The sequence below is a fragment of the Heloderma suspectum genome, chromosome 3 (assembly GCF_057233095.1).
Source record: "Heloderma suspectum isolate Gila_16-S chromosome 3, 16-S_ref, whole genome shotgun sequence".
NCBI classification, from domain to species: domain Eukaryota; kingdom Metazoa; phylum Chordata; class Lepidosauria; order Squamata; family Helodermatidae; genus Heloderma; species Heloderma suspectum.
The window spans coordinates 325,117,958-325,134,099 of NC_139460.1; the positions used below are offsets into that span (position 1 = coordinate 325,117,958).

Below are 16,142 nucleotides of genomic sequence, written 5' to 3' on the forward strand. Positions count from 1 at the left end.
AGAGATCACGTCAGACTTTGAAGCTTTGGGAAGGAAACTCAAGAACTTTGGGGCCCAGATAGTTTTCTCATCCATCCTTCCAGTAGTTAGAAGAGGGATAGAAAGGGAACGAAAAATACTCCGGGTGAATGACTGGCTACGAAGGTGGTGCCGACGAGAGAGATTTGGATTCTGGGACCACGGGCTATACTTCCTGGAAGATGGGCTGTTGGCTAGGGATGGGTTGCACCTCACAAAGGATGGGAAGAATGTGTTTGGCCACAGCATGAAGAACTTCATCAGGAGGGCTTTAAACTGAATCCTACGGGGAAGGGAGATGTAATGTTGGGGGTAACAATGGACGTAGGCGCATGCACTGCAATGGAGAGAACAGCGCTGATAGCGCCCAATAATAGTCTTCAGACACATGTAGGAAGAAAGCCAGACTATGAAGCACATGGTCTTCGATGTCTATATACTAATGCCCAGAGTATGGGAAACAAACAGAACGAACTTGAACTCTTAATACAGGAGGGAAATTATGACTTGATAGGTATAACTGAGACTTGGTGGGATGACTCTCATGACTGGAATACAGCAGTTGAAGGATATAACTTGTTCAAAAAGAACAGGAGGAACAGAAAGGGAGGTGGGGTTGCACTGTATGTGAAAAATACATATCTCTGCACAGAAATACAGGAGGAGGAGCTTGGTAGCCCCATCGAGAGCATCTGGGTTGAAATAAATGGAGCAAAGAATAAAAGGAACCTGGTGGTCGGAGTCTACTACCGGCCACCCAATCAAGGAGAAGACAAGGATGAAACTTTTGAAAAGCAAATAGCCAATGTTTTAAGGAAGCATGATGTAGTAGTAATGGGGGACTTCAATTTCCCCGATATTTGTTGGGAGACAAATTCTGCAAAACATGGCCCCTCCAAGAAATTCCTGACTTGTGTGGCGGATAACTTCCTCCTACAGAAAGTAGAGGAAGGAACTAGAGGATCGGCTATCCTTGACTTGATCCTAACCAACAGAGATGACTTAGTGGATAAAGTAGCAGTTACAGGAACTCTGGGGGAAAGCGACCATGTTGTACTTGAGTTCTTGGTTCTAAGGGAAGCAAAAGCCAAGTGTAGTCAAACGCGTACCCTGGATTTTAGGAAAGCTGATTTTAATAAACTCAGAACAATGATCAGTAAGGTCCCATGGCAAGCGACGCTAACGAGAAAAGGAGTCCAAGATGGGTGGGAGCTTTTAAAAAAGGAAATTCTCAAGGCACAATCACAAACAATTCCAACAAGAAGAAAAGGTGGAAGACAACAGAAGAAGCCAATGTGGCTTCACAAAAAGCTTAGGGATGACCTGAAAACAAAAAAGGACACATATAGGAAGTGGAAAGAAGGCCAAGTAACAAAGGAAGAGTACAGGCAGGTAGCACAGAATTGCAGGGATGGCGTCAGGAAGGCTAAAGCGGAGAACGAGCTGAGGTTAGCGAGGGATGCTAAAAACAACAAAAAGGCTTTCTTCAGCTACGTGCATAGTAAAAGGCAGAGGAAAGAAATGGTTGTTCAGCTATTAAATAAGGATGGAAAAATGATAACAGATGACAAAGAAAAGGCAGAGGTGCTCAATTCCTACTTTGGCTCAGTCTTCTCCCAAAAGAGGGTCTATGACCCCCCTGGCAAAGGCGAAGTACAGGCTGAAGGGGCAGGATTGCAGCTTGAGATCGACAGGCATATGGTCAAGGAACACCTCATTACTTTGAATGAGTTCAAATCTCCAGGGCCAGATGAACTGCATCCTAGAGTCATAAAGGAACTGGCAGAAGAACTCTCAGAACCGCTGTCTATTCTCTTTGAGAAATCATGGAGGACGGGGGAAGTGCCAGATGACTGGAGGAGGGCTAACGTTGTCCCTATCTTCAAAAAGGGTAAAAAGGAGGAACCTGGGAACTACAGACCAGTCAGTCTGACATCAGTCCCTGGGAAAATTCTGGAGCAGATGATAAAGCAATCCATCTGGAAGCACCTTGACAACAATGCCGTGATTACTCGAAGCCAACATGGATTTGTCAAAAACAAGTCCTGCCAGACAAATCTGATCTCATTTTTTGATCAAGTCACCTCCCTTGTAGACCGTGGGAATGCTGTAGACATCATATACCTCGACTTCAGCAAAGCTTTCGACAAAGTGCCCCATGATCTCCTGATGAGCAAACTAGCTCGATGTGGGCTAGATGAAACAACGATCCGGTGGATTCACAGTTGGCTACAGAATCGGACTCAAAGAGTGCTTATCAATGGGACCTTCTCAAGCTGGGGAGAGGTAATGAGTGGGGTACCGCAGGGCTCCGTCCTGGGCCCAGTGCTCTTCAACATTTTTATTAATGACTTGGAGGAGGAGGTGCAGGGAATGCTGATCAAATTTGCAGATGACACAAAATTGGGAGGGATAGCTAATACTTTGGAAGACAGAAACAAAATTCAAAGTGATCTGGATAGACTGGAGTGCTGGGCAGAAAACAACAGAATGGCATTTAATAGGGACAAATGCCAAGTTCTGCACCTAGGAAAAAGAAACCAAATGCACAGTTACAAGATGGGGGATACGTGGCTCAACCACACTATGAGCAAGAAGGATCTTGGAATTGTTGTCGATCACAAGCTGAATATGAGCCAACAATGGGATGTGGCTGCAAAAAAGGCAAATGCTCTTTTGGGCTGCATTCATAGAAGCATCGCTTCCAAATCCCGGGAAGTACTAGTTCCCCTCTACTCAGCACTGCTTAGGCCTCATCTGGAGTACTGTGTCCAGTTCTGGGCACCACACTTTAAGAAGGATGCAGACAAACTGGAGAGGGTTCAAAGGAGGGCAACAAAGATGATCAGGGGACTGGAAACAAAGCCCTATGAAGAGAGACTGAAAGAACTGGGCATGTTTAGCCTTGAGAAGAGAAGATTGAGGGGAGATATGATAGCACTCTTCAAGTACTTGAAAGGTTGTCACAGAGAAGAAGGCCAGGATCTCTTCTTGATCATCCCAGAGTGCAGGACACGGAATAATGGGCTCAAGTTACAGGAAGCCAGATTCCGGCTGAACATCAGGAAAAACTTCCTGAGTGTCAGAGCAATACGACAATGGAACCAATTACCTGGGGAGGTGGTGGGCTCCTCCACACTGGAGGCCTTCAAGACGAGGTTGGACAGCCATCTGTCAGGGATGCTCTGACTTGGATTCCTGCATTGAGCAGGGGGTTGGACTCAATGGCCTTGTAGGCCCCTTCCAACCCTACTATTCTATGATTCTATCTAAGGCCCAGGGCAGCCTTCCCTAACCTGGCTGGAGAATTCTGTGGTCCAACACAGCTAGAGGCCACCAGGTTGGGGAAAGCTGTCCTAGGGAGTGGACAGTTAACATAATTGTCCTCCCACCGCTTCAGTCACCACTGCTGCCAGTGAAGAGCCAGGAGATGAAGCTGCTCAAACAGGTGGTGTTCCAGCCCCAGGACAAAATAATGGGGAAGTGGCTAGTCTCCCACAACTTACTTCATAGCCTTTAAAAAGCAGCTGCTGGACCATCTTTTTCAATAACCACTGCCTTCTTATCTATTAATTTTATTGTAAGCTACCTTGGAGGCCTATTGTCAGGCAGGAAAATGTGACGTAAATATTTTAAACATCCCTTGTTTCATAATATATGGAACAAATGGTGCCACTTCTGAGCACTTTTTGGCTCTTGAACAATTACTAAGAAAATATTAATTACAACAGATGGGAGCCCAGGTGGAAACTAGTTTTCCCACAAACTGCTGTAAAAGTATAATAAATGAACACCAATGCAGACAGTAAAGAGAACGAATGGACTGTTGTTTACCATTCTCACCAACTAATCATTTATTCTGATGATGATTTTGTACAGCTGCTAGTCACATACAAGATTTTCATCATATGGCAATAAGAACTGCTATTATAGCCTTAGTTCCTCTAAGCGTAAAACAGGGAGGGGCCGTAGCTTAGTGGTTAGAGCACATGCATTGCATGAAGAAGGTCCCACATTCAATCCCCAGCTTCTCCAGGTAGTTCTAAGAAAGGAGCCTGCCTGAAACCATGGAGAGCTGCTGCCAGTCAATGTTGACAATACTGGGCTAGATGGACAAATGGTCTGACTTAGTATATGGTGACTTCCTATGTTCCTATGCGAAACACTTCTCAAAGAAAGTCTTTTTTAAATATATATATACACGAGCCACCAAAAGAGCCAATGCAGTACAATGGATAGTGTTGGACTTGGATGGGTTCAAATCCCAACCTAGCTCAATGAAGTTCATTCAGCCTAATCTACCACACACATACAATCCAATGTGAGCTCCTTGGGGCAAGGGTGGAATATGAATGTCGCACGCGCGCACACACACACACACACACAAGCAAGCTATGTATATAGATATACAGACTCCATACGAAAACACACACACTCAGTCTTCACTAGGGAAACCAAAATTCTGAAAACCCAATCAGAATGCTTTGTTCTGAATTCTACAAATAAGTGTTGCTAGATTTCAGAAGCCTCTGGGACATACAATTGCATGGATTCATAAGCCAACAGTATGGGAAGAGCAGCGGGAAAGTCCGAAAACAGGGACATAACCGGTAAGCCATGATGAAAAAAGGCAGAGATCCTCCAAAATCTAGGCCTTCTTGTTTTCAACGGTATGATATTTAGGATAAGACTACTAGAGCTAGCTCTGTGCCACAGCAGATGAGACAAAAAAGGAAATCCTCAAGTTAATTGCAGAGCCATTAACCTGATACAGCACTGCTATGACTTTTACTCTGAAAAAAAGCTTCAGAGTATCCAAAATAGTCATGGTTACTATTGGTAACCATGTGGAAAAGGGAAGGTAAACTTAGTTTATTTTATCTAATGGTAATGCACCGCAGGGTCTGGACTTCCTGAACATGCAATGCGCACAGGTTTACAGCATTTTATGCCCATGTAGCTACAACCTGATTTTGAGTCAACTTATCCATGAGTCAGTGTAGGCTCATTAACCTTCCAGAAGCTGGTAAAGACCTTCTTTTGAGGAAGACATTTAATATTTAATTTTAATCTGTTGTTTTAATCTCTCTCTCTTTTAAGGGAGCAATCCTATCTAGATAGGCAGCTGCCTCCGAACTCGGAGGTGACCACCTATCCAAAGCAGGGCAGGAGAAGCACGGAGGGGATCGTTCCCTCTGCACTTCTCCTGCTCTGCTTTTTCGGATAGACAGCCGATTGCGGCTGTCTAGCCATGGGAGCACGGAAGGAGGGTGCTGTACAAGCAGTTACACTCTCCCTGCCCCAGAACAACCCCAGCCACGCCCCTTTCCAGCCGCTCCACGTTCCTCTTGCGAGTGTGGAGGATGGGGCTGTTCCGTGCTGCCTCAGAGGCAGCGCAGAAGTGTGGGGAGGTCAGTTCCCCAAAAACAACATATCCTATGGCTGTCTAGCCACTGTCTAGCAGCAATAGGATTGCTCCCTCAATTTCTTAAATATTTTGACTGTTGTAGCTTTATCTTCTGCTGTTCTTTCTACGTTTTAAAGTTTAGTACAGGCTCCTCCAACCTGGTGCCCTCCAGAGGTTTCGGACTTCAACTACCATCAGCCCCAGCCAACATAGTCAGTGGTCAGAAATTCTGGGGAAACAACTGGAGGGCATCAGTTTGGGAAAGGCTGGTTTAGTGGATTTAGTTTTAAATTGTAAGGACACTGTTAATGCTTAAATGTATGATCTTTGTTGTTAGTTTCTTGAACTCCCAGGAGTGAGAATAGAGTATAAACGTTTTAAAATAATAATATATACCTTTAGTAGAAGTAGAACACTGAATGCATGGGTCTGATGCGGTACATGCTTTTTGTGAATCAGACAAAACTTATGACAGTGGATGAGTGGAAGACGAATGAAGTCAAATAATTGCAACTGATGAGAAATCAACACACAGCATGCAGAGATTGCCCTCTCATCACAACAAGTCGAGCATAAACAATTGTTAAAAGCATACAAAACAAAGCAGTTCACATAGCCGTTGTCTTATAGTCAGGAAAACTGAAGAAGAGAGCTACTCGAGAACCTCAGCACTATCTTCTATAATAAAGGAAATAAACGTTAAGTGAGCCTTCCACTTCCACATCACTAAAACCAGCAGCAGCAAACTACCATGAACACAGCTTCTATGAAAGTTACACGTATGCAACACGCTTTGTTCTCCATTTGTTAAGTCCCAACACAGCTAAGGGCACAATCCTATGCATGTTCAGAAGAAAGAAGTCCTACAACTCCCAGCATGCCCCAGCCAGCAATGCTGGCTGAGGGATGATAGGAGCTGTAGGACTTTGTTTCCTGCCAAACATAAATAGGATTGTGCCCTAAACATAATTGTAATTTAACATCCCCACTGGGCTTGAGCTGTGGACTACCGAACAGTAGCCTTGCAAATAAATCTACTAGAATTCCCGTGTAGTAGCTCACAATACTTATTTAACCATTTCTGACCTAAGGAAAGGAAGAATTTTTGTACATTTCTCTTTGTCACCTGAAGGCAACTCTTACCTACCATGGGTGACCATGTAGGTAACTATTTGCAAGCTTAATTTATAATCCAATATAACTGCCTTGAGCTGTTTTTAAGGTTACAAAGCAGATACAAGTATTTTAAGCACTTTCATAAGTTCTTTAGTAACCAATGAATAGGTGGCAATTGCAAATAAAATACTAGTCAAGCTTGGTAGTTTCAGAGATGTAATTAATGCTTTCCAGCTGATTATCCTTAGCAAGTGTGTGAGAGAATACATATATGCCATAGAAATATATGTATATATATCTCAGTGTGAAATGGGACTAACAAATAGTGACGTTAAAACTGAAGGTGCCCCCAACAACCTCAGTGGAAGAAATTTGAACTCTGTTGAAATAGATGAGTGGTTATCAGCGTATCATGCACAATTCTTTGGGTTGATAACATTTACTGTGTGATTAGTTTTATTCATTTTTTATTCATTTTATTTTCAGTACCATTTTTTCTTAAGTTTAAATAATGTAAAGGAGGTATATGCTGTTGTCTTTCAATTTTTACAAGCATTCCAATTAAAAAGTCTACATAATGTAACATTTGAATCACATTAAGTGTACTTTAAATTTCTTCTACTTTTAAAAGCTTTTTTGTTTACTAAATACAAGTAAAATGAACACTAAATTAGCCCACTTTGTCAGTGAACTTCCAGAAAACTCACATCACTGGTTTCTTGCCTTGACAATGGAAGCAGCTACCATTTCATTCACCACAATGTGCTACTAAATACTTTATTACTGCTACTGCATGTCCAGCCGCTGTCTAGCAGCCATAGGACTGCACCCTTTTATGTATGTATGTATGTATGTATGTATGTATGTATGTAAAGCATTTTTATCCTGCTTCTCAGCCAAAAAGAATTCCTGGAGCAGCTTATATACAATCATTAAAAAAGACAGTCTCTGCCCACAGACTTCAGAACCATCCTGGCTTCTACCTATATAGAAGACGATAGTGTATGTTTTTGTAAAAAAGAAAAATCACAGAGATGAAGACTGAGAGCAGGGCTTGCTAAGGAAGTGGTAAAAATGTGCTAAGAGGCTTAATTCCATTCCCTGACAGTTTACATTTAGCAGACACATTATTGAAGAGAAAGCATGAACAGTTGTTTTGGTTAAGTGTTGCTGATATTCCAGTCTTCAATCTATTTACTCAGACCTAACTGGATCTCTCTCACCACTATCTTCACACAGGGTTTTTAACAGTGGGAGGTGTCAATGCTAACTATTGTTCATTGTATTTTACAATGTTTCTTCAAGGCTTGTTTGTTTCATATTTCTGCTTAGGAAAGATTTAGTTCATGAAATGTGCCCCTCAGTTGTCTTCCAGCAATTGCCAGCATTTTTATTTTACAGTGTCCAACATTACAAAACCCTCAAGAATAAAAAGGCTGGAACAAGATGTTGAGATCTTGCAACCCAAAGACTCCCATCCCAACAGCCAGCTCTTTCTGTAGAAAAACATTGTTTCATACCCCAGTTCCATACAAACCTATCATATATTTCATTTTACAAAATATATTACTAGCAACCCCGCACATCATTCTGTATGGAGTTTCACAGCTTTGGCTTTCTAATAGGAGAGTGTGACGGGCAGAAGTTGGTGAGAGGACTTGATGCCACCTCCCCTCACAAAAGATGCTCAGTAAAAGCAGTTCCCAGCCCTGAAGTCTCACTTCACACAGTGCAGCACTAATGACACTTGACATTTTAACAATGGGGAAGAGCGTGCGCTGGGTATGTACATTACAGTCTGTCCCAAACATCAGAGTGGATGAGAAAGCATAAGCAATTATTGATTCTGAAGGGATTAAAGCAGACAAGAATGGATTTTAAATTGTACTGCTTTATTTATTACATTTCTATACCACCCAATAGCTGAAGCTCTGTTATACAGTATTATCAACCGCAAGCATTCAAACTTAAGAGTCAGGCATGAATAACTGAAGCCAGACAATCTGCATCTCCATTCTGAAATGAATTTAAGTGGAACTTTAATTTTTCTCTTTAAGTCAAGTTATGGCCTTGTACATTATCCTCTCATTTCTATTGTTGTATATATATAGGTCTTATTGTGAGGTCTGTTGACTGGATCAATAAACTGAGTGAGTGAATCTGAACTCTAATTTCAATGAGTTTACTTTCAAGTAGTTATGTTCAGGGTTACAGACATAGACTCATTACATTTGCTTTCTAAGCTTTAGGATATATACCAGAGTTACATTTTGAAACTGCTCTAGTCATTAAAAGTATGAGCTATGAACCAGAAAATCCCCAAATCAAATCTCAGCTCAGCCAGCTCAACCCACTAGGTGGCCTTAAACAAGTCACTCTCTGATCTGGTTCACAAATAACAACCTAGAGTATGACCAATTCACATGTACTGGCAAATCATGTTACATGTGACTCATGCACGACATGGAGCAAGCAAAAGCACTTCCTCACTTCCACTTTCTTCAAACAACCTCCAATCTGCCCATTTGTAGGTTGTGAGCATGATGTGCAAACACAGACCAATGGGTTATTTAGGGGCTAAATCCACGATTTGCTGTTACATGTGAACTGGCCCTACAGGTTGATTATGGGTTGTCTTTACATGTGAACCCTGCACTATAGTTTAACTATGGGCTGTTAACCTCAAATAACCCAGATTTCACAACCCAACAAATCATGGGTTGTTTGTGGTTAAACCATAGTGCAGGGTTCACACATAATGACAATCCACGATTCAACAGCAACCCATGTTCTGGGTTGTTGTTACATGCGAACCAGGCCTCTCTCTTTCTCTCATCTTCAGCCCCCATCTGTAATAGGGTAATAATACTGACCTATCTTACAGGATTGCTAGGATTACCAAGAATGTATCTAAAGTGGGGGGGGTTTTAGCACCTGGAGGAAAGCACAAGCACTGGTTTTCTCCAAAGGCAGAAAGCTTTGAATATCTTAAAAATACTATTTCTCAAATATTAGTCAGATTTTTGGAATCTCTGCAATTATACCACAAATATGTGACTTGTTACACTATCATCACAATATCTATGGCATTTTTAATATGAAAAATTGATACAACATTCATGTTGAAAACTCTGTCCTGGTTTCCATTATTCATAACTTAATGTTAACTTTTCCAAGGTCACCCAGCAAGTTCAGAGACAACTGAACTGGCTTTGAACGCAGGTTTCTCAGATTCACATCCAAAACTCTTTCAACTGCACCTTTTCTTTAGCAGCCTATGTTTTAAAAACATACCAAGTTTTTCTATAGTTTTATCAGTTTCAAAATTTGCATCCATGGATGGTAACATCTGAATCCATCTGACAATGGAAACTGAGAGGTTTCACAAAGCTGACTCATTATAATATTTACATTTGTAACAAACAGCACTAATCATAATCACATGTCAAATATACAAAGTAAACACTGTACTTTCCCGTCACTGAATTATATTCCTTCCTTTTTAGCTATTTGACTATTCATCTATCTGTCTATCTGTACTCTGTTCATCCCGCACAGTCCAGTTTGACAGCTTGTTCTCATTTAGACAGGCCTGTAAATACTTAATCCACTTTGCATCATTTTACCCATCTTAAGCACTGACTGCCACACTTAGACTCTGCATTTGCTTGTGTAAGCATACTGTGAAATTGGCAGTTACCAGTCTTGCCAAGGCCATATTTAGAATGGAATATTCAACTCTACAGCACAGAACAATAATTTACACATTCATATGACAGATTTTTACATGATGGAAGAGGTCCTACTCAGCACCCAAGCTCCAACTCTTCCCTAGCTTATGATCAAAACGTCCTTAAAAATTCCCCACATATCCCTGGGTCTAGTTTAGAGATGTGAAGGCCCAGAAAAAAAAATTGGAAAAATTCAGGAAAAAAAAGTTTTTTTCTGTGTTTTTTTGCCAAGGACTATTTTTGTTTTTTCTGAAAAACTGAAGCTTTGGATTATGAAATACTTTCTTCTAGAATTTAAGACAAGGTAATATAATGTTACCAAGCCTTTACTCCCCCCACCCTAAAATGATTTCTAAAAACTATGTAATTTGAAGACTTTTACAGAAAGACTAGAAATGTAAAATGTCTGGAAAGAATGAACCCATGAGGGAAAATGTTTTTTAATCCTCTCTGTAACAGTCTCAGCGTAGTTATTTCTTCTATTTCTTATTAAAATTATTGATCCAATCAATATACCTTTTACTAACAGATGCTTTGGGATGCTCCAAGTCATGCTCAGTTTCTTAACATGTAAATAGAGTCCTCATAATTTGGAAGAAAATGTACATTCGTAACCATTTGGGTTTTGTTCTACAGAGACCTGTGTTTCTGGACTTGTCTTCCTCTGCCTCCAGTTCTTCCTGCTTCTTCTGGCTTCTAGGATGATTCAGATGTTTCAGGGACTACTTGCTGAACTCCTCTCTGGTCAGATATAAACCAAGAATCTAAAAATATGTTATGTATAACTTTGTTTGCTCATAAAATTAATCAGGTTTGGTATAATAAGTTTTAAAAGTATAGTTTAATCAGACAATAATTACAAATGTACTAACTCAGTTCACTTTTCAAAGTTTTCAAACATAATAATTTTATGAGCAAACCAGCCTTCCTCAACCTGTTGCCCAACAGTTGTTTTGGACTACAATTCCTGACCACTGGCCAACCTGCCTGAGGCTGTCAGGACTGAAGTCCAAAATATCTGGAGGACACTAGGTTGGGGATTGCTTATTTCTCAATTTCCCCCCAAATTTCCATTTCCCCCCTAAAAAACAGGAAAAAAATATTTTCCCCCCATGGCTTCAAAATTTCCAGAAATGTTACATCTCTAGTCTAGATCTAATTTTGTCCACCACAACTGTCACTCCTGAAGTGTTGCTTCCTATTCTCCAGTCCCAGGGGTGTTGAACCTCTTTCAGCCTGAGAGCCAAATTCAATTTTGGAGAAGCTGTCAGGGGCCACATTCCAGTGGTGGGTGGGGTTGAAGGCAAAAGGGGTGAGGCCAAAATGTTCAACATATTTTAGCATAAAGCCTTAGGCATTTCTACCTTTCAGAATGTGGAGAACAGCTGCATAGAAAACCACTAAACAATCAGTGGTTGGGAGGAAACAGATGGGGCCATTGGAAGGGGCCTTCTGGGTAATTCCAGAGGGTCAAATTTGGCCCCTGGGCCTGAGGTTCTGCACCCCTGCTCTAGTCAGTGGGTCTTCCCAGCTCACATGGCTCCATGCAATTCCCTATAAAACATGTGTTGGGCGGGGGGGTGGAGATTCAGTATTCCACACTATTTTTTCTGCACCTTAGGGACTCTCAGAAGGCTACAATTTTTCTTAGCCAACCCCAAAATTGTGGTCACCAGATTCCTCTCCTCCAGCAGGACCAGCTGGGTGAAAGCAAACAACACATCCACCCCCCACAACCTTTCCCATGAGAAATGCAGGAAGAGAGCATTCCTGAAGCTGGTGCTCAGAGAAGAGGCTCAGAGCCCCCATGGCACAGGGGCGGCAGAGAAGCCACTCCTCCCTACTTCTCTGCTATCTGGGAAAGAGACAGGGAGGATGCTTCCAACTCCCCAGCTTTCCTTCCAAACTTGGAGTTGGAAAGGGAAAGGGAATTAGCATGAAGTTGCCAGGAGGATCCCCGCCCACCTCTACAACTTCAAAGCAAGAAGAAGGCTTTTCACTCATTAAGCTCACCAGAAGGCAGTGCCACACTCACCATGGCAAGTGTAACTGTCAAAGCCTTGGAACTCCTATACTTCAATGATGAAGACCTTTATTCTGCCAAAGCAATGCAATCTGCCACCCATTCCCACTGTTTTTTTTTTTACTTGTTTTGCATCATTTTAATTTGTTGCAGGTCAGTTGTACACCATCTTCAGCATTTATATAGTAGAAAAGCAGGTTGTAAGTTTTACAGCCCTCAACTGAAGCAAACCTTTAGCATGTGTAAATGCATTTGTTCAGATTAAACCCTTATTAGCTTCTCCTTCTCCTTCTCCACACCTAGCACCCCCTCATCAAATTTATATTATAAGGCTTGTCCTCAGGCCAGGGACCTGCCTTGTGCTCTTCTCTGTTTTTCTATAAATGTAGTCAAATCTACCGAGGGTACTATATAAAACCTAATCACTACCATTCATCATATCAAAGTATCTTCCAACAGAAATGTGGATCAAAATTTTTAAATAAATATTTGGTTATTTGACTGAGCCGCACAAACTTTCTCTACCACTCATTCCACTTTTGCAAGATCTTTTGTTTTGCTTATATTCCTGTGTACATACTCACACAGATGGAAGATGCTATACAAAACACATACTAACTACATAACTATTATATTTCATGAACAAAACCACATTGATATTTGCCAAAAGTCATTCCACTTTTGCATCTGAAACTGAGTATTTGCAACTTACAAAAGCTTGGACCACAGATTTTAAAGTGTGCTACTTAGGGTGCAACCCTATGGCTGCTAGACAGTGGCTAGATGGCCACAGGATGGGTCGGTTCCTGGGAACCAACGGAGCCCGCGCTCCGAGGTCAGTTCCCAGAGAACTGCCTCCCCTCCCACTCCTCCTTGTAGGCAATGTGGATCGTCCCTGCGCTCCACGCTCATAAGAGCAGCGTGGGGGGGGGGCATTCCTGGGGGCAGGGCAGGGAGTTTGTAAGTGCTGGTATGACACTTTTTATTTGTCCGGCCTCCCCACCGCACTCCAATGTCCTGTGGCTATTCAGCCGAAATCAGTTGTTAGGCCACGAATGCAAGGCGGCTGGAACACAGAGGAGATGATCCCCTCCACGCTCCTCCCGCTGTGCACTGGATAGGCGGTCACCTCCCAGTTCAGGGGTGGACGACCATCCCCATAGGATTGCTCCATCCAAGTCACAGGAACCCAGCCCGAACCTATGCATGTTTATCAGAAGTGGGTCCTATTGACTCCAATGGAACTTACTCCCCAGTAAACATTTTTAAGATTGCAACTCTAATCCTAAACCTTATGTGAAATTAAGCCTAAATATAGGCAGGTGCATTCACCCCCTTGCTACCCTTCCTCCTGTGCACCACCACCTGGTCCATACCATTATACACTTAGTCGGAAGTAAACCCCGCTGGATTTATTTTGTTTATTATTATTTATTATTGCATTTATATCCCGCCTTTTTTCCTCTTGCAAGGAACCCAAGGCGGCTTACATTATCCTCTTCCTCTCTGTTGTATCCTCACAACAACAACCCTGTGAGGTGGGTTGGGCTGAGAGTCTGTGACTGGCCCAAAGTCACCCAGTGAGCTTCCATGGCCGAGTGGGGACTAGAACCCGGATCTCCCGGCTCCCAGTCCGTCACTCTCACCACTACACTATGAGCTTAGTTTTATACAAGCTAAAAAGATAAAGGTGTCCCCAACCAGTCGTGCCCGACTCTAGAGTGCGGTGCTCATCCCCGTTTCTAAGCTGAAGAGCCAGCGCTGTCCGAAGACGCTTCCGTGGCCATGCGGCCGGCATGACTGAACACCGAGGTGCACGGAACGCTGTTACCTTTCCCGCCGAGGCGGTACCTATTTACCTGCTTGCAATTTCTTGCTTTCGAACTGCTAGGTTGGCACACAGCTACCTCAGAAATAAACCCACTGACCTCGGCGGGCCTGACTTCTCAACGGCCATGCGCACCTTTGCGCTACGAAACAACACACCATGAGATGTGATGCGCCTCCTTCACAGCATCTCGGGTCACAATCCGGTGCGCGTTGAGACGGAGAAAAGGCCTACAACTCCCAGCATTCCCTAGCCAGCCAGCCAGCCAGCCAGGCAGGGAACGCTGGGAGTTGTAGGCCTTTTCTCCGTCTCAACGCGCCCCGGATTGCGCCCTGCGGATTGACGGCACGCCGCTCTGGGAGCCCTTTTCGCGGCTGAGCAGCCGCAGCGGCACAAAAACACTCCGGGTAACTTCCAAATAAGAAGCGCGGCGCAAGCCTCCGCGCGCTCACCGGGGGGAAAGGCCTGCTGCGTTCACCGCGGCTTGCCTCCGCGCCGAGAAGCGTGTTCACGGGGCGGCGCTTGCCTTCCCCTGCTGCGGGGGGGGGGGGAGTTGCTATCCCCCCATACAGCTCCAGCCGGAGCCCTCAGGGCGGCCGCCCCCAGCTGGCGCCCTCCAGGGGTGCCGACTACATCTCCCAGCATCCGGGGGAGCTGCTATCCCCCCGTACAGCTCCAGCCGGAGCCCTCAGGGCGGCCGCCCCGAGCTGGCGCCCTCCGGGGGTGCCGGACTACAACTCCCAGCATCCGGGGGGAGCTGCTATCCCCCCGTATAGCTCCAGCCGGAGCCCTCCAGGGGTGCCGGACTACAACTCCCAGCATCCGGGGGGAGCTGCTATCCCCCCGTACAGCTCCAGCCGGAGCCCTCAGGGCGGCCGCCCCGAGCTGGCGCCCTCCGGGGGTGCCGGACTACAACTCCCAGCATCCTCCGGATGCTGGGAGTTGTAGTCCGGCACCCCCGGAGGGCGCCAGCTCGGGGCGGCCGCCCTGAGGGCTCCGGCCCCGCCGCGCCCGCGCGTTCGCCCCAGGGCCCCCGCCAGTCCCCGCACGCACCGGCCTGGGTGGTGTCGCTGAGGTCGTGGCTGGCGGCGCTGCCCCGCGGATAGTCCCTCAGCTTCCTGCCGCTCAGGCTGAGGGCGCCGCTGGCCGCCGCCTCTTCCAGCGCCCGCTCCAGGGAGCGCGTCCACGACGACGGGCCCGCCGCGCCGCCGCCCGGGCAGCCCGCCGCGGCCAGGCCCCCGCCGGCCGACATGAGGGCCCCGGGGCCCCCGCCCGGGCAGCCGCCGCTTCCTCCGCCGCCGCCCTCCGCCGCCGCCAGCGCCGCGGCCGCCATTCCCCACCCCCCTCGTCAGCAGTTCCGCCGCACTGCGCATGCCCCGCGGAAAGCAGCGGCCGGGGGGGGGGAGAGCGGGCCCGCGCGGTGAGAGCCGGGCGGAAGTTCGCGTCGAGGGCGACCGAGGGAGGGAGGGCGCCTGCGCGGGGAGAGCCGGGCGGAAGTTCGAGTTGAGTTGGGGCGCCGGAAAGGAAAGGCGCCTGCGCCTGGAGGGACCCGGCGGCGGGAGCGGTGAAAGGGAGGCAACCCGGCGGCGGACGACAGCGGCCCCAATCTGGCAGAGCTGGCTGGGGGATGCTGCGGGTTGTGGTCCAACACATGAGGAGGAGGCAGCCAGAAGAGCCCTGCTGGATCAGACCAGGGTCCACCCAGTCCAGCGTTCCGTTCACACAGCGGCCAACCCGCTGTCGACCGGGAAGCCACAAGCAGGGCATGTGCACAACAGCACCCTCCCACCCATGTGCCCCAGCAACTGGTGCGCACAGGCTCACTGCCTCTGGTCCTGGAGGTAGCACGTAGCCACCTGGACTAGTAGCCACTGATAGCCCTTTCCTCCAGGAAGTTGTCCAACCCCCTTTTAAAGCCATCCAAGTTGGTAGCCATCACCACATCTTGTGGTAGCGAGTTCCACAGTTTAACTCTGTGCTGGGTGAAGAAGGACGTCCTTTTATCTGTCCTGAGTCTCC

General features: G+C 45.6%; 1 protein-coding gene across 5 annotated transcripts in view; it reads right to left on the reverse strand.

Annotated features, from left to right (window-relative positions):
- LRCH3 (leucine rich repeats and calponin homology domain containing 3) overlaps window positions 1–15,497 on the reverse strand; it is a 134,186-nt gene extending 118,689 nt beyond the window's left edge. For 2 of the 5 annotated variants that reach the window (XM_084847740.1, XM_084847742.1), the window contains exon 1: window positions 15,177–15,495. In XM_084847740.1, the coding sequence (XP_084703866.1) occupies window positions 15,177–15,456 (280 nt within the window). In that variant the 5' untranslated portion in view covers window positions 15,457–15,495. Of the gene's footprint in view, window positions 1–15,176 lie in introns of all 5 variants that reach the window. The other 3 variants (XM_084847741.1, XM_084847743.1, XM_084847739.1) reach the window with 2 other exon arrangements.
- Window positions 15,498–16,142: the final 645 nt, after the last annotated feature.